This window comes from Lampetra fluviatilis, chromosome 6 (assembly GCF_964198595.1).
Source record: "Lampetra fluviatilis chromosome 6, kcLamFluv1.1, whole genome shotgun sequence".
Lineage (NCBI taxonomy): Eukaryota > Metazoa > Chordata > Hyperoartia > Petromyzontiformes > Petromyzontidae > Lampetra > Lampetra fluviatilis.
Genome location: NC_136280.1, coordinates 136308 through 163317, shown reverse-complemented (window position 1 = coordinate 163317; position 27010 = coordinate 136308). Strand labels below are relative to the sequence as shown.

Below are 27010 nucleotides of genomic sequence, written 5' to 3'. Positions count from 1 at the left end.
GCGCCCCCTGGCGGCTGTTGCGGGGATAGCGACGAGCGAAGTCGGGAGACGGGATTACTGGGTCCCTTCTTCAGTCTCATCAGCAGTCCAGCTGGCTTTAACCAATGCTATGATAATATACTTATGTAGCAGGAGAGCCACACCGAGTCGAATGACTCATTTGCAGGAGGGTACTGCTGCTGCACTGGGTTTTCATTTTGAGATGTTCTCTGCCAATAACGACGAGTTGTGTTGATCATACAAAGGCGAAGGAAACTGGAGCACCTGGATAAAGCCCACGCCGCCTTGCGTGATGGCGCCGCACTCTATCCCCGTACAGCTGCACCGCCTTCTCCTGTCGTGACTGTCGTGACGGGTGCTGGCCATCTGTGTGTTCTCCCTCTATTCTGCATGAGCTACAGCAGCCACGAGCAGCACAGCCACCAGCTGCCATGCGCCACGACCACAGCAGGTGAACTACCAGGGGTTCAGGGGCAAGGACCCTCTCTGCTGGATTTGAGTCCAAGTTATACGAAAAACCCAATCATGGACGGCACAGAACGAGCATGAGCGTCGTTTATGATCGTTCATTGTGAGATCGCGTGCTCTTGACTCCTTCAGGAGGTCCCTTTCAAGTTGTCGCAGTCGGGAGGCCATGTTGTTGTGTTCAATAAATGTAGTAATTTGCAGGTAATTTTTCAGCCTTGGGATGTTTGGAGAATACCATGGAAGGAAACCGGATAATCTGGAGAAACCCCATGCAGCATAACAGGGGGAGAACTCCACGCAGAGAAGCACCCGAGTCGAGGCTTGACTTACGAGTAACTTGGAGTTACCGTTGGTGCAGAGCTCTCGCTCTCTCGTCACACATCTCCGCTTTCAACAAAAATCCAGCCAGGTGGCTTTGCGGTCGAGTGGATGGCACCCAATTGGAAGGTTGCGAGTTCAAATCCTGATTTGGGGGGTTGACTAATCCCTCCCTCCAGTCGGTAAAAATGAGTAGCACTTTTTAGGGAAGTCAAAGCCAGGTGTCCGATTGACACACGCCCCTGCCTTGAGAATGTGGAATTTCCACCACTGGCTGAGGGCAGTAAACGAGAGACGAGCATCTGTGCCTCATTGCTCATTTGAGCCGGAAATAACGTTTTAGAAATGACGAATGGAGCCACATGCCGCGAGCAGTGACTCCAGACCCTCCTTGTTAGTAGCGGCACCTCGAGACGAGGCCCCGCTCCCAGAGGAGGCAGCAGCAGCTCACGTGGAGAAAGAAGAAACTTTTATTGAGGCATGGCACAGGGCCTGCAGCACCCATCACGACAATCACGACTCACGCCGCGCTTACAATGACAACATACATGAAAAGGATAAAAGGTACAAGTATTCTTTTTATAATTACCCTTGTTTACCCAGAAAACCCCAACCAAGGCTTAATACTCTTTTTGAGGGTCCTACAAATTTTTCAGTTTGGGGTGATGTTGCTTTGTGCGATCCCAATTTGAAGGCGATTTTTCTGCATTGTTTGGCCAATACTGTGTCGAACTTCTTCTGCACCGTACATACCCAACCATGCTCATTAGAGGTGCTTACATTGTATGTTTTTTTTTATTTTAGCTATGGAAATAGAACCTGGAGGAAACACATGCAGAACAGAGGGAGGACATACAAACTCCACACAGATGCACCCGAGTCAGGAATCAAACCCAGGTGCTTCTCACTATGGGCCACGAGTGTGTCCACTGCGCTGCCACCCCAAGTTGAACGAGTCTCACCGTTTTCAAGAGGAATTATCCGTCACGGGCACTTGCCGCCAATGACATTAGCGTCTCAATTAGGAGTCATTTGCAGGGAGCCGTCACGCAAAGTTTATTTAATCTTAATTTCACTGCAACAAAAATGTATTTAGTCCTAAAAAATATAAAAGACACGAGTATGATCATTTTTCATCTCGTCCTTGAGCGAGATGCGTTTTCACACGTTTGTTCGTCCCATCCATTTGACCAAATATAAAAATTAATTATAAACGGGGCAGATAACACCTACATCTCACGACAACTCAACCCGCAGCGACACTCCCACGGCACACAGCAACCGATTAAAAGAATGGGGACAAGAGCATTGAGCACCACGACAGCTACCCCCCCCTCCACTCCCCCAGGTGGAACGTGACCCCTGGCAGTTGACCCCCACTGACTCCCATCACCGAACCCTCTCGGTGACCCCTACCGGTGATCCCTATCGCACGCCTATCGCCGTTGTCTTCGTGGTGGCGACGGGGAGCGTCCGGGCGCACCGGGCGGCCGCGCCGTTCACCCTGCGTGGCCGGCGCCGCCACCGACGCGCAGCGGCGGCGCCTCCCCCCGCCAATCGAGGCTTGGGCCCCCCGGCGCCCCCCGCCTCCCCCCGCCGGGGACTCTTGGCAGGGGGGGCCGAGTTAGGGACGCTCGACTCCCCCAGGGTCCCCTTGACCCGCGCACACGTGGTGGAAAGAGGGCCCAAGGACCTCGCGGCCGTCGGGGAGGGGGGCTCCGTGCCCCACCTGTCTAATAACGTGACAGCAGCGGCCGCCCCGTCGTGGGGGGCCGGGGGGCCCTGCGAAGGCCTCGTCGAACCCGGCCGGGATGGACGTGCGGACGCCGGGGTGAGCGCGATGTCATGCACGTGCCCGGGACTCCGCTTCTCACGGCACACGGCGGCACAGGCAACGAGCCCAACCCCTCCCCCGGTGAGCCCCTCTTCTCCAGCGTCGAGCCCCTCATCGCAGGCCTCTTCAGAGATGGTCATGGCCAGTTCCCGGCCACTGTCGAAATCTGTGCCCTGCGTGCATAAAGGAGCATCACGCACCGGTCACATCGCCACCGCCGCACCGGTCACTTCCTCACAACTATATGGCTACCGCACACTGGCGAACACACCTGTGGGGGGGGCAGGAGGAGGGAGAGGGGGGCGTCCGGGCCGCGTTCGCCCTGTGGCGAGGCCGGAAGTACGCGGATCACGATGGCCGTGGTGTTGTCGGCACGCAGCATGCGCCCGCGCCACCGAGCGAGGGCGTGTGACACAAGCAGGCCGGCCAGAGACGGCGCTCCTTCCCGCTCCACCTGCACGCCCGGGGAGATACACGGGGCGAGGTGGGAGGAGGCTGTGTGTGTGCATTAAGGCACATAGTACAGACCCTTAAACGCATTTTGACAAGGCAAAAATATTACGGTTGTGCAATATTCATCAAGAAACAATCCCAATCATGAAACATTTTGAAAATAAGGAACAGGCTAATTTACACAAATACTATATGTGGGTGGATGAAATGGTCTGTAGCTACAGGTGTGACAGCAGGCTAATGCGGTACAGGATTTGGAACAGATTGGACATGCCATTGAATGGTACCAGCAGAGATTGGCCACTGTGGAGGCGGCTTGTGAAGGAAGCTACTGGGCAGTGCCAGGCTAGGTGAATACAGCCTCCTACCAACAACAACGAGCGAAGGAGCGATGCTCATAATCAGCAAGTTGGCACAGTGGGGAGCACACGCGGTGCGCATCTGCCAATCATCTCACTTCGTCAACCCATAACACCTGATTCCGTCCCGTGATCTCCTGTCAGGGGTGTGATCTCGTGCATCTAGCCTGGCACAAGTGCCGTGGTGATGTCACCACCATTTAGTGGGCTGTTGTTGTCGGTGTGCGTCAATTTTCTTTGCAGTTATGTGTTCATGCGTGCGCGTTTGTGCATCTATTTGTGTAGTAACAAGGCTGGGACACCCGTTACACGATGCTCCAGATATAATCTTTGTCTGTGTGTGGCACCAACCCCTCCGCGGCGCTCGCACTCGTCCCAGCAGGTGCTGACGGTGCTGGCGGGCGACGAAACATTCCAGACGCCGTCGCTCGCCAGGACAATGAGGGCGTCGCGACTCGGGTCGATGGTCCGCACCGACACATCCGGCTCGGGGGACACCACAAACTCCCCGCGGCCAAAATCGTAGCTCCACAGATCCCCTTCGGAGAGAAAGAGACGCGGGGAGAGAGGCCGACAGAGGAAAGAGAGGGGAGAGTCACGAAGCCAATGGGCGACTCTTTATGACCGCGTTCCTCTGAAGCGAGTTGCGGCGAGGAGGCACAGTTGAGTTACGTAGCGAGTTGCGTACTCACCGAGGGCGCGTGCCACGGCGAGGAAGGGGATGTGGTCCACGGCCGTGCTGCGCCGCACGGGCCCCGTGTGGGCAAGCACCGGCCTGGTCCACACGACGCGCTCCACACCGGCCTTACTCACCACTCTGCCTCACCGCACACACACGCTAGACTTACTCACCACCCTGCCTCACCGCACACACACGCTAGACTTACTCACCACCCTGCCTCACCGCACACACGCGCTAGACTTACTCACCACCCTGCCTCACCGCACACACACGCGCTAGACTTACTCACCACCCTGCCTCACCGCACACACACACGCTAGACTTACTCACACCCTGCCTCACCGCACACACACACGCTAGACTTACTCACCACCCTGCCTCACCGCACACACACGCTAGACTTACTCACCACCCTGCCTCACCGCACACACACGCTAAACTTACTCACCACCCTTCCTCACCGCACACACACGCGCTAGACTTACTCACCACCCTGCCTCACCGCACACACACACGCTAGACTTACTCACCACCCTGCCTCAACGCACACACACACGCTAGACTTACTCACCACCCTGCCTCACCGCACACACACACGCTAGACTTACTCACCACCCTGCCTCACCGCACACACACGCTAGACTTACTCACCACCCTGCCTCACCGCACACACACACGCTAGACTTACTCACCACCCTGCCTCACCGCACACACACGCTAGACTTACTCACCACCCTGCCTCACCGCACACACACGCTAGACTTACTCACCACCCTGCCTCACCGCACACACGCGCTAGACTTACTCACCACCCTGCCTCACCGCACACACACGCTAGACTTACTCACCACCCTGCCTCACCGCACACACGCGCTAGACTTACTCACCACCCTGCCTCACCGCACACACACACGCTAGACTTACTCACCACCCTGCCTCACCGCACACACGCGCTAGACTTACTCACCACCCTGCCTCACCGCACACACACGCGCTAGACTTACTCACCACCCTGCCTCACCGCACACACACACGCTAGACTTACTCACCACCCTGCCTCACCGCACACACACACGCTAGACTTACTCACCACCCTGCCTCACCGCACACACACGCTAGACTTACTCACCACCCTGCCTCACCGCACACACACGCTAAACTTACTCACCACCCTTCCTCACCGCACACACACGCACTAGACTTACTCACCACCCTGCCTCACCGCACACACACACGCTAGACTTACTCACCACCCTGCCTCACCGCACACACACACGCTAGACTTACTCACCACCCTGCCTCACCGCACACACACGCTAGACTTACTCACCACCCTGCCTCACCGCACACACACGCTAGACTTACTCACCACCCTGCCTCACCGCACACACACACGCTAGACTTACTCACCACCCTGCCTCACCGCACACACACGCTAGACTTACTCACCACCCTGCCTCACCGCACACACACGCTAGACTTACTCACCACCCTGCCTCACCGCACACACACGCTAGACTTACTCACCACCCTGCCTCACCGCACACACACGCTAGACTTACTCACCACCCTGCCTCACCGCACACACACGCTAGACTTACTCACCACCCTGCCTCACCGCACACACGCTAGACTTACTCACCACCCTTCCTCACCGCACGCATGCGAGCCTTACCACCCTGTCAACAAGTCAGAATGTGTTTCATTGGTGGCATCCGTACAGCAGCATTGTTTTTATAGGCGAGCGTGAAGAGACACGATGGGTTGGGGCTACAGTCGAGTGGCCGCCGTTTCTGCAGGGCCCCCACTCCCATACCTGCCGCCCAAGCGCTCGATGCGCTCCTTCTCTCGCGGGCACTCGGGCTTGTGGTCGCGCGTCACCTCGACGGCCCGCAGGGCCCCGCCGGGTCCCCCCCGCACGCCCAGCACCGCCCCCGAGTCCCCCACGTGCGCCACGTAGAGGTGGGAGCCCCGGAACAGCAGCGCCGTGGCCGTGGTGCCCGCCGTGCTGGGGAGACCGCTCACCGTGCGCGGCCACTCGGCTGGGGATGCGAGGGTGGAGAGGGTGGAGAGAGAGAGACGAGGCAGAGCGCGAAGTTCATCCAAATCCACGCACTCCAGGACATGCGCAAGTGGCAGCACTGCCCACCACTTTCAAAACCCACACCACCTCTCTCCCAACCCTCGCCTCCGTCCCTGCCCCTCACTTCTCACACATGTTAGCCCCCCCCCCAGCCTCTCATCCATCGCTCAGCCCCCCACCTCCACCACTCACGGTGCTTGTGCCACATGGCGCGGTGTGTGGCGACGAACGCCTCCCGGAGGGCCGCACACACGCGCTCGGGCCGCGGCGACAGCAGCTGCCGGTCCCTCCGCAGCGCGGCCCACAGGTGCCGCCTCGCGAACAGCGCCGCCTCGGAGCCCCCGTGGCCGTCGAACACCGCGACGAACGTGACCTCGTGGCCCCTCAGCCTCTCCCGAACCACCACGGCCGCATCCTCCATGTACCTCCTGCCGCCCTGCGCCACCGCTGCGCTCACCCGCAGCGAGTAGCGGGCCACGGGGGCCATGGCCGGGGGAGCCTGCGACCGCCGGAGGGCCCCGGGCCCACCGGGGAAGCCTGAGGCCTACGACGCCCGCAGGGTCTGGGAGAACCGAGGCGCGGCGAGTGGCCTGCTGCGGCGAGGGGGCGACAGGGATGACGGAGGCCGCGAGGGGGAGAGGGGAGAGGGGGGGCCTGGGGCCGAGTTGGGGCCTGCCTGCGGGGAGAGAGAAGCGGGACGCAGATGGCGGCGGAGTCACCGCCGGGAGCTGCGGGGAGAGTCGAGCAGAGCGGGACACATCGGGAGAGAAGTGCGTGGGGGCGCTGAAGAGAGACGAGAGTGCGGGAGGGTGACGGGGAGAGCCGAGAAGAGCAGGGGGCGAGCTGGAGAGCGCGGGAGGTGGATCCTGGAGCTCGTGGGCGCCGAAACGAGGAGCGGGAGCCGGTCCGGGCCTCCTCCGCGCGGGATTTTATTGTTCCTCGCGCGCGCCGCGTCTGCGCATGCGCGGTGACATCGCGTCGGGGTTCAAGGACGCGGCGACTGGTCCCCGATACCTGCATGGTCATCCAGGATCCGCTCTTCATCCATCCCAGTATGGGCTCTCAGCCTCCACCAAAATCACCGGGAATATGGCAGAAGCCAAGCGGGTGCGAGCCTGGGCGGGATAAGCGAGCACCGCGCGTGCAGGACCGCCCCGGCCTGCACAGCCACAGCCATCGGGACCTCTTGCGCCCACGGCCAGGCTCATGCTGCTAACCCAGGTCACTCTTGCAGGAGATGATCCTCGTCTCGAGAGTTCTCCCCTGGGTCAACGCTCTTGAACCTCCACAAACCCACACGGACCAATATGACCCCCCACGAGCCACACTGCAGGACCTCATCCAGCAGTGGATTAGCAAATGGGTCTTGGGAGATCAAATGGTATCCAGTGGAGGAATTGGTAACACTCGCCCCTCAACAAGGAGCTGACACGAGTACGTCGTGCACAGGAAGCAGTGGCGTAGGGGTTTGTGGGCTGCACTACGAACCCAGCCACCCAAATTGGATTCCCACTCGCGACCAAAACCAGCGACTAATATCTGAACCTGCCCGAGGTTCCTGGTGCGGTGTAAACATTCCATGAAGGAGACTGACGGCTGGGCATGGGGTCTGCCACCTGCCCCTTCGTGTGCCGTAGAGGCCTTCACAGGTGCTCGCGAACAGCACTTTGCTGTTGTGTGTTAAGGCTAAAATGGGGAATTTCTCTTGGCGTGGTAAAATGTGTTGGTGTGTAGAGTTGGTAGGTGCTACACGGGTTTCTTCCCATTCCTAAACACAATGTCTTCTGTTGGCCAAACATTCTGTTGCAGTGTGGCTCCTCAGACTTAGTGTAGATTTCTTGTTAAATAACATTAGCTCCCGAGAACACAAACACTTTATTGACGGTAGCTTATTTACACACCGCTCATACCCACGTAGAGCGTGACATCGCGCCAATACAGGGCTTATTGGGGCAGGGTTGTTTTTTATACATTGTGCATAATTTAATTATAAATACAGCATCAACAACCGCGATGGGCATGGCAAGCAGGGGGAATGGAAGGTGGGATAGTTGCGGAGTGTGACAATTTGCAGTTATGACCATGGAACGTTTTTCCTGGTGCTAGTTTCTTTATCGCCACCAGATCCCTGGAGACACACGGAGACTTGTGGAGACTCAAGGAGATAGATGGAGACCATCAGCGTTGCCACAACCTGTTGCTCGTTGGAGGGGTGGGCTCCAGCAAGGAGATAGCAGATGAGGTGGTGCCGGGCTCACACTGGCAGCAGCTCGGGGGGGTCCTCCCCGTAGCAGTACTTGGCGCGAGGGTCACGGTACGTGTTCTCATGCTGCACACTCTGCACAGTCAGTGGGAGGGAGGGGGGGGAATACCAGAATCCCATGGTGTGGGAGCACTGTGGTGGTGGTGGTGCTTTATTATGAATGGTGCGAGTTGGCGTGCCCTCCCGTGGCGTGGCGAGCCCTCTCACCTGTGAGGATGTGCGGCACTTGGCGAGACATAGCTCAAAGTGGTCGCGCACCGCCAGAAAGAGGTTTTGGAATGCAGCTGCCGCGTGGCCGAGGAAGCGCTCGAGCACAGCCTGCTGGGAAGGGCACCGAGGCCACACGCGTCTTGAGCATCACCTCATCCATGGCATCTCACATTCAGGTGAAAACTCAAGAGACCAGGAAAAGTGTAATTTGCAAAAGTGAATGACCTGCGTCATCACAATAACACAACAATAACATAAAAAATGCGACAATGAAGAAAATAGAATTCAAGCAAAAGCAACCAAACCCCCAGGGATGCCTGTGCCCCTCACCTGTTCAGGCTGCAGGCAGCAGGACACGCAGTGCTCATAGATGCTGCAGCAGCCATTGGGCTGACAGCCCTGGCAGCTGTACTGCGCACTGCCCGGCGCACTGTCGTTACAGCAGCCGCTCGGCAGCACCGCACGCCGCTCACACACGAAGCCTGGCGACACAAACACACAAACGTGAACACAATGTGGGGCCAGGTGAAGTGTCGAAAGCTTGCGGATGCAGACACGCAGCATTAGCTCCAGAATGACCAGGCTCACGTGGAAAAAGTGTATTTCTATGTTTTTATTGATTAAGCTATTTAACCAACATAATCCCTTGGGAGGGAACATCTCATTTGCAAGAGTGTCTATGGTGTCAACAGCAGTGGCGGCTCCTGCAAAATCTCTCAGGGGGGGCAAATGTCTGGATGATTGATAAGGATAAGGTCCACCCATGCAATGGATAAATTAACAGCTTAAGCATGTAAAGGCAACTTCACTTCTTTAATATTAATGAAAAATAAAGTGACTCTTACAATACATCTTGTTTGTTTCTATACTCACTATTAAAACAAACCACTCAAGTTTCTTTTATTAAAGATTCCACTAGGTGGCGACAAATTATATTGTTGGATGAAACGTGCTTACGTATGATGACGTAAGCACGTAGGATGACGTAAGCACGTTAGGGCGAGCCCTCCTGGAAGCCATAGAGAATGCATTGCAGCGCCCCCGTTCGAAAAAAAACATCTTTGAATGTAAGTCTATGGGACCACTCGGGGCGATTCTCAGCTGGAGGGAAATCGCCCAAAAAGAGGCGGTAGTCCACAGAACGTGACATGACGCTGATTGGACTATATCCAGAGGCACAGTGACGGCTAGCGTGACTCTGTGGTTGAATGACATTGGTGGTGCGTCGCCCAATCGCCCTAATGAAGAAACCGCCCCTGGTCAACAGACACATACAAAGCAGACACATAGGCAGAGGCTGCTGCGTGGGCCCATCGTGTGCGTGTGTTGTGGGCCACGGGCCTCTCTCGTCCGTGAGCAGCATGCGTCCCTGCACCGAGTTGCGGCACCGGCCCGGAGGCCCCCCCGGAGGCCCCGCGCCGCTGCCGTTGTGGGGCGTGAAGCGGACGCGCCAGTCGAGGCGGCGCTGGGGGTCCTGCGCCTGCAGCAGGGACCGCTCCTTCCCCGTCAGCTCATCCTGCTGCGGGACATAAGGGGGGGGGGGCGGTAGAGTGATTCAGGGGTCAGGGTGAGTGATGCAGGGTCACAAGGCATCAGCGTGACAGAGGGCGTCGTCAGCGTGACAGACGGCGTCGTCAGCGTGACAGTGTGTGGGAGACATGGGAGTTAGGGTAAAGCGGCGGGGGGGGACTACTGAAAAAAAGGTCATAAATGCGGCGAGGGTTGTGTGTACAGTTATGAGTGGAGTCATCGAGATGGTTTGAGATAGAGTTAGGAGTAGGGGGATAGGCCGAGGGGATTTGGGGTCCAGGTAGTCGGTTTGGGGTAATGGGTAGCAGAGTTGGTGTGGCACTGACTGATGGGTGTTGGGGGTTTTGGGTCAAGTCAGGGTATGTGCAGGATGATGGTTAATGATTGAGATGTAGGTACTGGTATATGTTTTATTTAGGCTAGGGTTTTAGTAGACAAGCGTTCAGAGGTAGGGTTATATTTAGGGACTAGAGTTAGAGGGTTAAGGGGTTTAGCGTTTGGACAAGCGCTCGGACTCGGGGTGAGGGTTATTGTTGGAAGATATTGGCAAGGCTCGGTTTGGGAACTGTCGTGCTCGGAGCTACAGGCAAGGCTGGCGTTAGTCCGGGCGCCGGTGTGAGGACGACTCACCGCCTGCCGGATGGTGTTCTTGAGGAAGTAGATGAGGGAGGCGCCCAGCACCACGGACAGGAGCCAGCGCTTGCGCAAAATCCTGCGGGAAATCATGGGGGACGGCCCGGGCGGGCAAGGCCGCGGCTCGGCTCAGGGCCCCCCCCCCGCCTCACATGGCCGCGCGGGGACTCGGGATGCGAGCGGGTCCCGGGCTCCAGGGCCCGGGAACTGCGGCCTCCAAGCGCCGCGAGCACAGAACCTGTTGCAGGTCTGATACTGGAGGAGGGATATCGGACGGAGCCTTGAGTTTGAACCCTGAGCCCTGCTGGGGCTGGGTCCTCGAGACGTAACCAGCGCGGATATGGATTCCAGCGGCTCAAGTCCGACTTCAATCTGGAGCCGGGAGCACAGAACCGAGAGCTCACGGCCCGGATCAACTCGGAGACTAAATCCTGGGATCTGGGATCGAGGTTCCGAGGCTGGATCCTGGATCCCGACCCACGGAAGACGTCTCCCTTGCTGCGTTTACAATCCCTGCTCCACACAAGCGATCCGATCCACGCGGATCGATTAACTGTGCCGCGAATCCGTCCTAACAAGACAAACGCGGAATCGGTCTGTGCCTCTTGGTATCGATTCCACTCGATCCGGCACTTGGCATAGCAAGCGCCACGAGACCCGGATCGACGCGCGGGAATCGATGGCAGTGGCGAGTGGAGCCGGAAATCGATCCGGGCAAGCCGCCCATCCCCGCGGAGTCAACAACAAGAGCAGCAGCACGTGGTCTCTCCACGGCTGGACGAGGCCACCCCACCAAGCTGCATTCCCTCTCACGATACTTGAGCGACGTGATCATCATCCACTCGGGGTGCCACCTGTGCGAGAACTAGCATCTGCCGTGTTCGGGTAACGGGAATGCTTCCGTAACGAAATATGGTGGCTTTGTGTTGAACTTTATACCACTATCATCCACCCAGTGCAGTTCCTCTGAACGTCGTCCTACACAGTCTATAAAGAGAAGATAGGTCCATACTTGAAAACCTATTCACTCGCCAGATCTGTGAATCTGTGTGGGGTTGAGCCGTGCTCTCGTAGTGGTGCTCCCCCGCGCAGCAAACAGCGGCAGCAGCAGCGAGAGGGGTCCACTGCCGGGCAGCAGGCCACGGCAGAAACATCCACAGTGCTGTGCTTTAGAGTCTATGCTGCCCGCCCTCAGCCCGTGCTGACCAGCGCGGCGAGGTATGGTCAAATACCCCCCTACACGACCCAAATGTGGGGCACAGACGTGCCCCATTCAACAGTGGGTTGGGGTCGGCGGCGTTGCAGAATGTGCGGTCCGTACGAGGCTTGCTGACCGGGAAATAAAACAAAACATCCCTCGCTAATTACTCTTCTTTATCCCTCGCTAATATTGTGGCCTTAAGATGGAAATTACAGCGTGCGACGTTTCGGGCAATGAGCCTTCAAAGTGGGCCTGAGGGTGACGAGGAGGCGAGTCTGCACGAAGCGACACCCGCGTGCCCCATGGAGCCCTGATGGACACGTCAAGTTCACGCATCAAGATAAACGATCTCATTAAACGTTAAACATTTGGATGTCTTTTGACAAAACTTTCACGAGCCAAAGTTACGAATACACTAATTTAAATTCAGAGTTTAAATGGTAAAACGGTGATGTGACTCAGGATGCTTATATAGACTGACACGTATATAAGTAGACATCCAGATTAGCAAGTATAACGTGATGCCTGTGTAGACTTGGATATACATTATCCCTCGAGTTAGACGCGATAACATAGCAATACTTTTACATATTGGGAAATATAAGATAATACTCTTATACAGACTGGGAAATACAAGACAGAGCGCTCATACTCTTATACACATTGGGGATTACAAATACGTTGCTTATCCGCACTGGGAATTGTATAAGCGACGGCGCCGCCATTGCGCGGTGACCCCCGACCCCGTCAGCTGAGCGACCATGTCCGGGGACGACGCGGACGGCTCCATCAAGGTAACGAGGGTAACGAGGGTAACGCGGCGTCATCAAGGGTAACGCTGCTCTATCACGGTAACGATGGTAACGCGACTTCATCAAGGTAACATGCAACGAGAGTGACGCGGGTAACGAGTATTGCAAGGCCTCATCAAGCTATCGGGTAACTAGAGTAATGGGTAACTAGAGTAATGGGGGTAACGCTGGTGGTGAGGGTAATGGGGTAACGCTGGTGGCGAGGGTAATTGGGGTAATGCGGCTTCATAAAGGTAACGGGTGACGAGGATAACGCAGATAACGGGGCCTCGGCAATGTAACGAGATGTCTGGAGGGGTAACGAGATGTCTGGTGGGGTAACGAGGTGTCTGGTGGGGTAACGAGATGTCTGGAGGGGTAACGAGATGTCTGGAGGGGTAACGAGGTGTCTGCTGGAGTAACGAGATGTCTGGTGGGGTAACGGGATGCCTGGAGGGGTAACGAGTGTCTGGAGGGGTAACGAGATGTCTGGTGGGGTAACGAGATGTCTGGAGGGGTAACGAGATGTCTGGAGGGGTAACGAGATGTCTGTTGGGGGTAACGAGATGTCTGGAGGGGTAACGAGGTGTCTGGTGGGGTAACGAGATGTCTGGAGGGGTAACGAGGTGTCTGGTGGGGGTAACGAGATGTCTGGAGGGGTAACGAGATGTCTGGAGGGGTAACGAGGTGTCTGGTGGGGTAACGAGATGTCTGGAGTGGTAACGAGGTGTCTGAAGGGGTAACGTGATGTCTGGAGGGGTAACGAGATGTCTGGAGGGGTAACGAGATGTCTGGAGGGGTAACGAGGTGTCTGGTAGGGGTAACGAGATGTCTGGAGGGGTAACGAGATGTCTGGAGGGGTAACGAGGTGTCTGGTGGGGTAACGAGATGTCTGGAGTGGTAACGAGGTGTCTGGAGGGGTAACAAGATGTCTGGAGGGGTAACGAGGTGTCTGGTGGGGTAACGAGATGTCTGGAGGAGTAACGAGGTGTCTGGTGGGGTAACGAGGTGTCTGGAGGGGTAACGAGGTGTCTGGAGTGGTAACGAGGTGTCTGGAGGGGTAACGAGATGTCTGGAGGGGTAACGAGGTGTCTGGTGGGGTAACGAGATGTCTGGAGGGGTAACGAGGTGTCTGGTGGGGTAACGAGATGTCTGGAGGGGTAACGAGGTGTCTGGAGTTGTAACGAGGTGTCTGGAGGGGTAACGAGATGTCTGGAGGGGTAACGAGGTGTCTGGAGGGGTAACGAGGTGTCTGGTGGGGTAACGAGATGTCTGGAGTGGTAACGAGGTGTCTGGAGGGGTAACGAGATGTCTGGAGGGGTAACGAGGTGTCTGGTGGGGTAACGAGGTGTCTGGTGGGGTAACGAGGTGTCTGGAGGGGTAACGAGATGTCTGGAGGGGTAACGAGATGTATGGTGGGGTAACGAGATGTCTGGAGAGGTAACAAGATGTCTGGTCGGGTAACGAGGTGTCTGGTGGGGTAACGAGGTGTTTGGTGGGGTAACGAGGTGTCTGGTGGGGTAACTAGGTGTCTGGTGGGGTAACGAGATGTCTGGCGGGGTAACGAGATGTCTGGTGGGGTAACGAGATGTCTGGAGGGGTAACGAGGTGTCTGGGGGGGTAACGAGGTGTCTGGTGGGGTAACGAGATGTCTGGTGGGGTAACGAGATGTCTGGTGGGGTAACGAGGTGTCTGGAGGGGTAACGAGATGTCTGGAGGGGTAATGAGATGTCTGGTGGGGTAACGAGATGTCTGGTGGGGTAACGAGATGTCTGGTGGGGTAACGAGATGTCTGGTGGGGTAACGAGATGTCTGGTGGGGTAACGAGATGTCTGGTGGGAGCGTCGTTTTACTTGGCCGAGGTATTTCGTACTCTGTGTACTGTTCTGCGATGCGGTACAGTGGAGTGTGTGTTGTTATAAAGTGTGTTGTTATGTAGTGTGGTGTTATGTAGTGTGGTGTTATGTAGTGTGTTGTTATGTAGTGTGTTGTTATGTAGTGTGTTGTTATGTAGTGTGTTGTTATGTAGTGTGTTGTGTGGTGGGGTGATGTCAATCGTGTGTGTGTTGTGTTGTAATGTGAGTGGTGTGTTGTACGTCTTGTGTGGGGATATTGGAATGTGTTGTGTGATGCGTGCTTAGACCTGCATGTGAGGCGCTTTGCAGTTGTGTTGCATGAGCGTTTGTTGTGTGGGTGATGTGTTGTACGTTTGTGTGCGTGTTGTATGTGTGTGGTCTTTATGCAAGTACATGCTGTATGCATGCTATGTTGTGAGTGCTTGTATGTTGCGTCTGTGTTTTTATGTTGTACGTGGGTGTGTGAACCGTCGCGCACACTTTAGATCATTCATTGAATTCTGTAAATGTTTGGACAGCTCGTTTTTCTTAGCCCGAAGAGTTGATGGTCTAAACTGCCACACGAAGATCTCTTGAGCTGGAGGTCTGGGTAGGACTGAGAGTAGACCGCCGTGCCACACACCACTGCGTGTTGTTGAATCTGGAGATTACTTTGTGGGCATCGGGTCCCTCCTGACTTGTGCTTCGCCTCTCCCAGCATACGCCGATTCTCGACGACTACACCATCGTGTGGAACCAGAAACTCGGCTCGGGGATCAGCGGCCCCGTCAGGTACTGCCCGTGTGTCTGCTCATCGCTCTACCATCCTCCTCTCCCTCCGGTCTCTCGTTTCACGCATGGCTTTGCACAGTCACTTGGAATCCAAGCGAGGTCGTCGACCCGGCTCGGCCGCCTGTCGACGATTTCTCTTCTCCAGATAGGTGGACAATCAACACGCCTCCTTCTAGTGTCTGCAACCAGCCAGGTGGCTCGGCGGGAGAGCGAGCGTCTCGCAATCGGAAGGTTTACAGTTCAAATCTCAGTTGGCGTTGACTAAGCCCATCATCCCTCCCTCCAGGGTCGATAAGATGAGTTACATTTTGTGCGGGACTCAACAATGGTTGTCCTCTGGAAAACACTCACCCCCGCCATAGAAATGGGGAATTTCCTCCACTGGCGCAGGGCTGTAAACAGGAGATGAGCAGCGCATAAATTATCGTTTGAGCAGGAATTCACTTTGACCCATATTTTGCCCCTCCACGTAAAAAGGTATTTTTTTTACACATCCCTTCAGCTGCACGGCCTTCTGGGAGTGCATCATTTCAGCAGTATTGGTTCAACACAAGCAATGTCTGGACCGGTTTTATAATTCATTGTCGTATCAGCAGTCAAGGCTTGCTTGAACTAGTGTTGGTGAACATCCAGATATTTATCGACAAGGACACTCTTAGATATTGATCCTAGTTTGACCCAAAACTATACAATACACAACATAAAATAATCATTAGAGTTGTTGTGGAGAATGTAAATACATTAAATATGCAGTCAATATTCCTCCTTCCCATTTAGATATGGAGAACAAATACATGTTATTTTGTTACTTAACCGGTGTGATCTGCTGGATTCGTTCCACGAACCTCTGCAATAAGTGGCGAACGTGCTACTGCCTGAGAATAGACAATATCGACACAATTGGCAAGGAGTGCCGGACTTTGCGTTGCAGTTGGAAACGTTTGCGCTGTGTCCCACAGGCCATGCGTCAAGAAGGCGACCGGGGAGAGATTCGCACTCAAGATTCTGCCGGACCGGCCCAAGGCCCGCAATGAGGTGTCTTATTTGTTATTCATATTCATTATATTGGAGATGCCTTACGCTTACTGATTTTAATGCCCCAAACACTGGGCAACAGGGTGGCATGGTGGTAACATATGGGATTAACAGCAAGAAGGGCCTGGGTGTGATTCCTGACTCGGGCTCCTGTCTGTCTGTATGTTCTTCCCCTGTTCTGCATTTCCTCAGTGTTCATTGGTTTCCTCTAATAGTAAAACGCAACCCAATATAAATGGTATTGGCCAAACATCCCAATGCTGAATGAAACATTACCTAAGAATTACTCAATTGTGATATATGTATGCATTTTGAACTTTTTCACACCATAGATAGCCAACCATGCTCATTGGAAGTGCGGGATGACGGCAACACCGATCTCTCCTGCAGAAACTTAGTAGGACCCTCCAGAAAAAAGAGTCTTGAGACTCGGCTGTCCTGGGTTAACAAGATCAATAATAACACCTGCAATTCTACAACAACAAAAATTTCCCTGGTTTCTCCTCCATCTAAATCACAAATTGATTCTAAGCCATCAATTCTGTGTGATAATTCACTTGCAGCTGTGTTTGACTCACACTACTGTCTGTTTAAAAATACCTGTACAGTAATCGCCCCAAAAACATTTTGATGTTTATGTAATGTAATTTGACTACAAATTGCATTTAAAAGTAATTTGTCTGAGCCGACTTTCATTTTAAAAAATGTTCTGGATTTAATGTTGTTTTATGTGTGTGCATTGTTTTATTTTTTTCACGAATGCAGTGGTGTTCTGATTTTTATTCTATATACGGCAGTCTCCAACCGTTATTCACTCCATCTCTCTGGCCTGTATGTGTGATGAAGAAAGGCCATTGCCTGAAACGCCACCTTTCAAGGCCACAGTGTCATTGACGAACATTTTTTGTTATTTGTGCTTATGCAACAGTGTCAACTTAGTATCTCGAAATTTTTTTATGTTATTGATTTTGTGATGTTGGTGGTGTACATCAGTCAATCTTGCAAATGAGACTCCTCCTAGTTCCATGAGTTTTCACCTGATAAAAAAAATGAACCCACACTAACCAACAAGGTGAAGTACAGTCAAACAACCTCTATGACCTGTGTATTCAGTGTTGTACATGTACCGTCCTTGGTCTATATTGTAAACGCTGCAGTCCAGTCCACACACAGCAGTAAACCGTGGTGCATTGCATGCAAACGTGGAACTTACTAGGCAGCTTTGTGCATGAAGTGACAGGCTAAGGATGCAGCAGAGGTGATGGTGGTGGTAGCGGGAGTGAGTTTTTTTATTGAGCCGCCCTGCTTTACAACGTTGGGCGTCTTGGAGCGCTTCTCACGTGATAAGCAACTTGCATACATCTCAACACATTTTCGAAGGGCACCTGCAGTAGCAGCTGTCCTTGTATCACAAAAGATGACTCTGCACTTGGCCGGCAATCAGGCATTCATCTGTTAATACGGGGCAATGATCGCTGCTTTCTCATCCCACTTGATTAATTTGCAGTGTCATTTTTAGAATTTGTCAAATTTGCACCATGACGCAGGCACACACTGGCCTGCTCGTTTTGAATGACATGAGTGGATCTTGAATGTCTACTTGTGAAGTATACAGTGCGCATCATTTTACGGTTAATACTGTGGTAATAACCAGGGTGGCCCACCAGGTTCGAACCACGAACCTCTTGCAACAAGCGGGACGTGCACTGCCACTGGGCCATGATGGTGATGTGACGCCGGTGTGTGCGATGTGGGTGACCAGATAAAGCTGCACCTGCAGTGCTGTGGCCATCCCAACGTGGTCAAGGTCCATGAGGTGTTCGCCAACTCCATGCAGCTACCACACGAGGCCACGCCCAGGTGAGATAAACCCTGATCATTACCATTATTATAATTATTATCTTTATGTGTGTTAACCCAGGAAAGCTTCGCCGAGTCTTTTTTTTTCGCAGAAAGGGAGTGATCTTGCGATGTGCAATCCCAAATTAATAATATGCAGAAAAGAGGGAGAACATACAAACACTACACAGAAAGGCACCGGAATCAGAAGGTGAACCCCTGTCCTTGCTATGAGGTATGGGTGTTACTACTGCACCATCCCCCCACCCCCCTAACCCATGATGATGAATATATTCGATTCAAATCTATTAATCGATTCAGTCAAAGTGTGTTTCGCGCATCGAGCCACGTGATTCAAGGCGTCAGCCTGGGTAGAGCCGATGCCACCACCACCTCACGTCGTTACCAGCGCGCTCTGCCCTCTGCCAGAGACACGCGGCGACCTCCACTACATGCGCCGACAGCCTCATCCCAACATCTCACCAGACTTGTTGAGACCAATCCAATGCCTGTCTCAGTAATCGGCCGTACCCTATCCTGCACACGGGTCCTACCCACCACAGCCGTTTTGGCCCAATCACAACTACAAAACTCAACTGCCGTATGTTCCCTTCTGGACCTCTGCATTGCTGATCCTATCTTTCCGCAAAATTTCCAGCATTTATCTCAGACACCAGAGTTGAAATGCCAACAACTTCTCTTGGAGCAGTTTAGTCAGGGTTCCGCACTCTGATCCACACAGTAATAGAGAGCACACTCCTGCCTCATCAAACACCCCTCTCATCACACACTCATCTCCCATCTCTCCCAAAGTGGTTTCCATGGCCCATCGCAAACCTGCCCTGTATTCCTCTTGAGATTGACTCTACCTGGTGGCAATGGGTTATGGTTAATTGGCTGAAAACATCTTAATATATAGAGGATCACAGATCTTTTAAAATGTTGATGCCGACTCAACACCTGGCTGCTGCTTTCCCACTTATTTGTGGTTCGTCCTCGCGCCTCTGAGTCATTCTCTGTGAGACTGAGTGAATACTCCAAACAGTACAAGTCTAAATTATTCATGATAGTTCTGTGTGTGGTGTTTTCTAGGGCACGGCTTCTGCTGGTGATGGAGATGATGGAGGGTGGGGAGTTATTCAACAGGATCAGCCAGTGCCGCCACTTTACTGAAAAGCAGGCCAGCAAGGTGACGCAGCAGGTGAGAGGTGACACAGCAGGTGGGAGTGTGGCTGAAGAGAGAGACCCCAGCCTTCCTCCATGTTTGTATGTGCGTGTGCGTGATCGTGTGTGCGTGTGTTCACCACAGATCTCTCGGGCACTGCAGCACTGCCACTCTCTGAACATCGCGCACCGTGACCTCAAACCAGAAAACCTCCTCTTCAAAGATAACTCCCTGGTCAGTCTACTCTCCCCCCCCACTCACCCCCCACACCACGCCAACCATTCTTGCTCCAGATACATTGCTCATAGTTTCATTGTTTATAAAACAAAATACACGGGCGCTGCCCCCACAGTGGTGTAATGGTCAGCAGCACACCGGACTTGCAATTCAGGGTGCGTTTCTTTGATTCGATGTATGAGTGAGTGTGTGGGTAAGTGCGGGAGTGGTAGTCGGCGGTAGTATAGCGATTGGTGTGCTGCACTACAATCCCAACGACCCGAGTTCGATTCCTGCTCACAGGCAATCCTAGTGACGATTATCTGAACCAGTCCTGGGCCTTCCCGAGTTCAAATCAGCCTTTAATGAGAACCGGGTGCGGTGTGTAAAAACATCGCCGCTGGGGAAACAAAGGCAGTCGGGCGTGGTGCTGGCCACCCACCCCACGTGTACCGCTCTGGCCTTCATAGGTGCTCGCTAACAGCACTTGCCCAAACAGTCTGTTAATGCTATATGGGGGATCTTTGTCTTTAATTGAAGGAGGGAGTTAGTGGGAAGGTGGGTGAGTGAGCATGTGGGAGGGTGAGTGGGTGAGTGTGTGGCAGGGATGGGTGAGTGTGTCGGAGGGTAGTTGATTAAGTGGGTGAGTGAGTGTGCGGAGCGTTCGTGCAACGGTTTGCAATGCGAACCCGGCGACCCGAGTTTGATTCCCGCTCACAGCCAACACCAGTGACAAATATCTGAACCGGTCTTGGGCTTTTTCTTTGTCGACTCAGCCTCAAATGAGTAACTGGCACTATGTGTAAACATTACCACTGGGGAGAAAAAGGGGGTCGGGTGTGGTACTGGCAACCCACCCCCTTGTGTACAGTGCCGGCCTTCATAGGTGCTCGCTAATGGAACTTTCCCCAATAGTCTGTTAGAAGCTATACGGGTTATCTTTGTCTTTGGGTGGGTGAGTGAGTAGGAGGGTGCGTGTGTGGGTGGGTGTGTGAAGTATCAACATCCTGGACACCCTTGCAAATGAGGCATTCATAGGATTTAAATGAAGCTCCTCATGCATGTGACCTCCACGATCTGCAGGATGCGCCGCTAAAGCTGTGCGACTTCGGCTTTGCCAAGGTGGACCAGGGCGACCTCATGACCCCGCAGTTCACACCCTACTACGTGGCCCCGCAGGTACAGGCATATGCGTGCGTGTGTGAGTGAGTGGTCGATTCAACTTTAAATGAGTAGCTGGTAATGTGTGTATATTACCAGTACTGGAGAGATAAAGATATCCAAGCTTGGTGTTGACTACCCACCCCCTCGTGTGCCATGATGGCCTTCATAGGCTCTCGCTAACAGCACTTGCCCCAACTGTCTATACGGGGGATATTTGTTTTTGTGCACTCCTGTGTGTGTGATTGGTGTGTGCACATAGGGGGAGAGGTGATGCAGTGGTTAGTACACTATACTTGCCCCAACAGTCTGCTAAGGATTTTGGGGGTAGGTCTTTGTATGCATTGTGATTAGCAGTAACAGTGTTTTGTGTGCTGCACCACAACATTGGCAACCTGAGTTCCATTCCCAGTCACAAATAACATCTGTGGGAGAGTGATACTTAAACCCATCCTGGGCCTCTGTTGAGTAGACTCAGCCTTAAATAAGAACTTTATTCAGCATGTAAACATCGGGAGCAGTGGTGAGGATGGGAGCGAGGTGGTGAGTGTAGGAGCATTGTGGTGAGCGTGGGAGTGGTTTGGTGAGCGGGAGCGGTTTGGTGAGCGTAGGAGTATTGTAGTGAGGAGTGTGAGCGTGGGAGCTGTGTGTGTGGTGCAGGTACTGGAAGCACAGAAACAGCATCGCAAAGAGAAGTCTGGGGTCATCTCCCCAAACGCCACCCCTTACACCTACAACAAGGTGCCGCCCCTGACCCTCACACCTCATCGCTCTCAACAAGATACTATATCTCAACCCTGCTGTTCTCATCCTGCATCCCCTTCACTCCTCACCTCTTGTGTGTGCCTCACCCACGCAAAGATGCAGCTCTGACCCCTGTTTCAGGCTCCCTGGGCTGTGTCCCAGCGCTATAGATGATGGGGATAATTGTGATTGTGGTGATGACGGTGCTGACGATGCTGATGATGATTAAGATGGCGATGGTGGTGATAATCATGATGCTGCTATGCTATATGCCCTGACGATGATTACGATGCTGCTTATACTGATACTGTTAATGCTGTTCCCCATGCGTGCATGCGTGGCAGAGCTGTGACCTGTGGTCTCTGGGCGTCATCATCTACGTGATGCTCTGTGGGTATCCGCCGTTCCATTCGGAGCAGCGTGGGCGGGCCATGCCGCGCGACATGCGGCGCAAGATCATGCAGGGGAAGTTCCACTTTCCAGAGGAGGGATGGAGCCAGATCTCCGAGCCAGCCAAGGACGTCGTGCGCTGGTGACCACACGCACTCGCACATGCACACAAACTCACACACCCTTCACAGCCAAGAACGTCGTGTGCTGGTGAACACACAAAAAGACACACGTGTACATACACATCACGTACAAACTCGCACACGTAAACACAAACTTTTACAAAGCCAAGGACATCTTGTGCTGGTGCCCACACACGTACGCATACGTACATACAAACACACACACAGCCAAGGACGTCATTTGCTTGTAACCACACGTAGAAAAAAACATGCGTGTACATACACGCACAGACTCACTCTCATGCACGGCCAAGGACGTCATGCGCTGGTGACCACACACACATGCATACACACATATTCAAAGACAAATATACCCCATAGAGCTTTTCACAGACTATTGAGGAAAGTGCTATTAGCAAGCACCTATGAAGGTCGGAACGGCACACGAGGGGGTGGGTGGCCAGCACCATGCCCGGCCACCTTTGTGTTCCTCGTGGCGATATTTACACACCACACCAGGTACTCATTTGAGGCTGAATCGACCTAGGGGAGGCCTAGAACGGGTTTAATATTTGCCACTTATGGGTCATGAGCGTGAATCACACTGAAATCACCAGGTTCGTAGTGCAATGTGCTTATGTTGCCACACACACACAAAGGCACTTACACATGCATACACATACATGCATACAGATGCACAGTCAGACATTTTGACGCACACGCAATCTAAAGGTAAAGCTTGTAAATTGACGAAGCAATGTGTGTGTCTTTGTTGTGTGTGTCTGTGTTGTTGTGCGTGTGTGTGTGTGTGCGCATGGTGAAGCCTGCTGAAGGTGAAGGCGGAGGAGAGGCTGAGTGTGGAGGGCGTGCTCGCCCACCGCTGGCTGACGTCCACCGAGGCGATGGACAACGTGCTGCCCTCCCTCCACCTCCTCATGGACAAGGCACGTACAGGCTCCCATCACGTGTCGGTGCATGCGTTCGTCCAGTCCCGTGTCGGTGCATGCGTTAGTACGATCTTGTGTTGGTGCATGCGTTTGTTCAGTCCTGTGTCGGTGCATGCGTTAGTACGATCCTGTGTTGGTGTGTGCGTTAGTACGATTCTGTTTTGGTGCGTACGTGTGTGTTGGTAGTTTTAGTAACACACAATGGTGTACAGCACTGTGTGTACAGAATATCTCAGCCTTATCCGGACCACCAGCTCAAAATAACCTAATACGTGGCCATGTCAGATGGAGCACCAGCTAAAAGAGTTGCAAACATTAGGCCATCCCAAAAGAGAGTAGTGAAACAGACACAATTCTCGACTGGTTTCTTCCTCATTAGGACTCATCAGTCCAGTAATCAATGTTAGCTGGTGCCATCTTCCTCTGCTAGTGAGTGGGTATTGAAGGTGCTGTTTGCTGCGTGTTGGGGCTGCCGGAGTCGGTGTGGCAGGAGGGAGAGACCCCAACCCTGTGTGCGCATGTGCCTGTGTAGGTTGAGATGGGAATCAGAATTGCAGTGGCTCGTGCTGCACTTTGCTGCAAATCCAGCGACCCTAATTCAATTCTTATACATGGTCAACATCAGCGATCAATATCGTAACCGGTCCTAGACCTATCTTAGTTCAATTCAGCATTAAATAAGGACCTGCTGCAGTATGTAAACAGCATCACAGGGGAGACATAGGCGGACGGATGTGGGGCCACCTACCCCCTCGTGTGCCGTGCCGGCCTTCACGAGTGAGTGTGTGCAGGTGTATGCATGTGAAGGTATGTAGATGTATGTGAGCATGGGGAGCGAAGCACAGTGGTTAGTGCACTTGCTCCCACAGTCTGTTAAAGGCTACGTGGGGGACCTTTGTCTTTGTGCAGGTAGCGATGGCCGAGCTGCAGCAGGCGCACGCAGACGCGCTGGCCAGCATGCGCATGCCCGAGCTCAGCGTCTCGCTCAAGCCGCTCACCTGCGTCAACAACCCTATCCTGCGCAAGCGCAAGCTACTCCGGTACCAGCACTCCTCCTTCGTCCGTGCGCTGGCGTGGGTTTGGCGCCGGTGCAGCGCGAGTTTTGCCATTGGTCCTTTCCACCACCAACGCCACCTCTCCCCAAGCCTAACATCCACTGCAGAGCATCACCACTTCTCTGCATCACCCATGACCATCCCTGTCTACCAAATTGACTGTTTCATCTCTTCCTTACTGTGTTCATTCACCACTGTGCAGGTGACGACAACACACCCACTCAATCACTTCCACTCACACTCACCACACTCACTACACTGCAGGTCACAACACTTCTGTTTCTCCTTCTTTCCTCACACTGCTTCAAGAAACGTGTTAATTCTTATTAATTGAGACACTGACAGTTTCAGCCTTATCCAGACCACCAGCTCAAAACAACACACAAATGGGTGCGGCTCTCAAGACGTTGTGCGCCGTGTACCGTTCCACCAGGACCCAGCTGTGTGAGGGCAGCGCTGGGGGAGCAGAGTGCCCCCAGGGCAAGGAGGATAGTTGCAGCTGCCCCGAAGGCCCCTCTTCAGGGGCCCCATTCCCAGAGGACCCCTCCACAGTGGCCCCGTGCCCCCCTGACGCGGACCGTGGGGCCAGCTGCCCCGGGGGGGTGGAGGACGTGGCGGTGGAGAAACTGAGGGATGTCATCGCGCAATGCATCCTCCCGCAAGGAGGTGCGATGCACGGATGCACTCGACACGCTCACTCGCTCACCTACAGACATGTGTTCGCTCACCCACAAGCTCACACCCTCGACTCCATGATCGCCTGCACGCTCACCTTACCCACATGCTCAACCACGTGCTCACGTGCATGATTACCTGCATGATCACCCACACACTGACCCACGTGATCACCTGCACACTGACCTGACACCCACTCCCCCTGAACCACTCGTATGCTCACCTCCAGCACACTCACACATTCACTTGGTGTGTTCACTCGACTGTTTGAACTAGTCGAGCGAGCACGACGAGAGGGGGGAGACGACTTCACCTCACGATTTGTTACTTCCACTGCTGCTGCTACTCCTGCGTAGATGAGGATGAGGGCGGTGACGAAGGCGTCGTCCGCGCGCTGCACGATGCCTGGAGCTACAACCGAGACTGTCGCCTCCTGCGAGATGCGTTGCACGAGGCCAGCTGGAATGGTACAGCCACGCTCAACCACTCGATCACCTGTTCACTCAACCACACCCTCACCAATTCACACTTAACCACCCACTCAACTACACTAACCACGCGCAATGAAACACGTTCAACCATAAACACTCACCCCCACTCAGCCATGCACTGCACCATGGTCAACCATGCTGAACCACACTTTAAACCACATATAATAAGCCACACACATTCAACTGTTCACTCAACCAGGAGTTTGGCTGCACAGAACCACACACACACATAACCAGACTCAACCACAATTAATCCTCCACACTGATTGACACTCAACCATACATACCCACTGCTTTCACGTGTATGTTTTGGGCAGTACGAAGTTCTACACTCTTTAATATGGAGTTCATAGCCGCAGGCGTCCGGGAACGACTGCCTCGACGGAACGAATTAGAGGCCGAGCTGGGATCCAGCACTGAGTAACGTCGAGTTACGCAGTTCCATAGCTCACTCTTGCATACACAACGTTCCTGGTCTCTTTGAGTTTTCACCTGGTTCAACCATAACCTTGACATGTTGGTGGCAAGGTGGCACAGTGGCAAGACATCCACAGAAAGAAGGGCCTGGGTTTGATTCCTGGCTCGGGTGTTTTTCTGTGTAGTTTTTGTGTTCTCCCCCTATTATGCATGGGTTTCCTCCAGTTTACGTTTTTTCCCATAGCTAAAATGAAACCCATAATGTAACCAGAATGGGCCAAAACAACCGCATTGCCAAAAACATATCTGCATATTACTCAATTGGGATTACACACAGCAGCAACATCGCCCCTTGCTGCAAAAAATTGTCAAAACCCTCCTAAAAAAGAGTCAGTAGGGTTTTCCTGGGTAAACAAGCGGAATCATAATCGTCATGTTGTACAAAACACAAACATGTCTGTCAGTCACTGTCTCTTCCCAGCATTCTGATCAGCTTCCTCCCAACTAATGTCACATCCGGCGCAAGACATCAGGCGGGAGAGGCCCAGCACCCCTTGCAGTGGGGGGGGTGGAAAAGGGAAGGGTGTGTGAGGAGGGGTGCAGGAGGTTGTCACGTGCAAGGGGGGGCACCTGGGGGTGAAGGGGGGCTGTTGCTCAGCCATGGATGCTTCCACTAGTGGTGAATAAGTCATATTTCCGTCCACAGGGATGCGCTTCACGGAAAAAGTCGACCGGTTACATCTCGCCGAGCTCCTCAAGCAGGTGATCGCGGAAAAAACCAGCCAGAGCTAGCCCCCCCCTCTGCCCCGGCGCTCCCCCAATACCGTTGCCCCCTTCCTGATCGCCACGTGCATCATCCACCCTGGCTCCCACTCAACCCCGCGTCCACCCACCCTCACCCCCACCCCAAGCCCTACCTCTGCTGGCCGGTGTATTTTAGTTTAAATTATGACCACTTGAATGAATTATGTATTATGATATTATTTGGTAAAATAATCTTATGCACTGAAAGAGGTTTTTTTGTTGCGTCTTATTTTATTCAAATGTGTATCGCGGTACATTATCACCATAATCAGGTACAACAATGTGGAGAAATCTCTCTGTCACATCTGTACGGGGAGAGTTCTGCTTGCTCCCTTAAACGTGTGGGTTTTCTCCAGGTGCTCTGGTTTCCTCCCACACATTAATTGACTGAAAACATCTAATATATAGCGGGCTGCAGAGCTCGAGCAATTGTTGGTAGCGCCGGCTTTCCATCTGGCTGCTACCTTCCCGCTTGTCTGTGGTTATGCCTCCGAGTC

The 27010-nt window shown here is 53.7% G+C and overlaps 3 protein-coding genes across 5 annotated transcripts; 1 reads left to right on the top strand and 2 right to left on the bottom strand.

Moving 5' to 3' along the window:
* Nucleotides 1-1238: 1238 nt before the first annotated feature.
* PPM1D (protein phosphatase, Mg2+/Mn2+ dependent 1D) lies at nucleotides 1239-7435 on the bottom strand. The gene is made up of 6 exons (XM_078857380.1): nucleotides 6390-7435; nucleotides 5931-6156; nucleotides 4125-4249; nucleotides 3784-3971; nucleotides 2892-3074; nucleotides 1239-2793 (listed from the first exon to the last, which is right to left on the bottom strand). The coding sequence occupies exons 1-6, from the start codon at nucleotides 6682-6684 to the stop codon at nucleotides 2212-2214; spliced, it is 1599 nt and encodes a 532-aa protein (XP_078713506.1). The 5' UTR covers nucleotides 6685-7435; the 3' UTR covers nucleotides 1239-2211.
* Nucleotides 7436-8053: 618 nt separating this feature from the next.
* On the bottom strand, nucleotides 8054-11384 carry SPRING1 (SREBF pathway regulator in golgi 1). 2 transcript variants are annotated; one of them, XM_078857382.1, is made up of 5 exons: nucleotides 10831-11384; nucleotides 10012-10189; nucleotides 9001-9152; nucleotides 8668-8781; nucleotides 8054-8535 (listed from the first exon to the last, which is right to left on the bottom strand). In XM_078857382.1, exons 1-5 carry the CDS (start codon nucleotides 10924-10926, stop codon nucleotides 8452-8454), a joined length of 624 nt encoding a protein of 207 aa, XP_078713508.1. In that variant the 5' UTR covers nucleotides 10927-11384; the 3' UTR covers nucleotides 8054-8451. The 2 variants fall into 2 exon arrangements, with proteins under 2 accessions (XP_078713508.1, XP_078713509.1); XM_078857383.1 differs by having other exon boundaries at nucleotides 8668-8778.
* Nucleotides 11385-12719: 1335 nt separating this feature from the next.
* Nucleotides 12720-26723, top strand: MAPKAPK5 (MAPK activated protein kinase 5). Of its 2 annotated transcripts, none has more exons than XM_078857378.1 (14): nucleotides 12720-12828; nucleotides 15379-15452; nucleotides 16412-16487; nucleotides 18250-18347; nucleotides 19419-19527; nucleotides 19636-19725; nucleotides 20791-20886; nucleotides 21529-21609; nucleotides 21957-22144; nucleotides 22948-23072; nucleotides 23985-24111; nucleotides 24560-24792; nucleotides 25158-25268; nucleotides 26416-26723. In XM_078857378.1, the coding sequence occupies exons 1-14, from the start codon at nucleotides 12796-12798 to the stop codon at nucleotides 26499-26501; spliced, it is 1527 nt and encodes a 508-aa protein (XP_078713504.1). In that variant the 5' UTR covers nucleotides 12720-12795; the 3' UTR covers nucleotides 26502-26723. The 2 variants fall into 2 exon arrangements, with proteins under 2 accessions (XP_078713504.1, XP_078713503.1); XM_078857377.1 differs by having other exon boundaries at nucleotides 12722-12828; nucleotides 22948-23068; nucleotides 23981-24111.
* The last annotated feature ends 287 nt before the right edge of the window (nucleotides 26724-27010 follow it).

Coding starts and splice junctions, on each gene's coding strand:
- PPM1D (XM_078857380.1), bottom strand. CDS start 6,684: ATGGCCCCCGTGGCCCGCTACTCGCTGCGGGTGAGCGCAGCGGTGGCG. Junction 6,157..6,389: donor CGCCATGTGGCACAAGCACC/GTGAGTGGTGGA, acceptor TCGCATCCCCAG/CCGAGTGGCCGCGCACGGTG. Junction 3,075..3,783: donor AGTGCGAGCGCCGCGGAGGG/GTTGGTGCCACA, acceptor CCGGGCGTGCAG/GTGGAGCGGGAAGGAGCGCC.
- SPRING1 (XM_078857382.1), bottom strand. CDS start 10,926: ATGATTTCCCGCAGGATTTTGCGCAAGCGCTGGCTCCTGTCCGTGGTG. Junction 10,190..10,830: donor AGAACACCATCCGGCAGGCG/GTGAGTCGTCCT, acceptor TATGTCCCGCAG/CAGGATGAGCTGACGGGGAA. Junction 8,536..8,667: donor AGTGCCGCACATCCTCACAG/GTGAGAGGGCTC, acceptor CTGACTGTGCAG/AGTGTGCAGCATGAGAACAC.
- MAPKAPK5 (XM_078857378.1), top strand. CDS start 12,796: ATGTCCGGGGACGACGCGGACGGCTCCATCAAG. Junction 20,887..21,528: donor CCTACTACGTGGCCCCGCAG/GTACAGGCATAT, acceptor TGTGTGGTGCAG/GTACTGGAAGCACAGAAACA. Junction 21,610..21,956: donor CCCCTTACACCTACAACAAG/GTGCCGCCCCTG, acceptor CATGCGTGGCAG/AGCTGTGACCTGTGGTCTCT.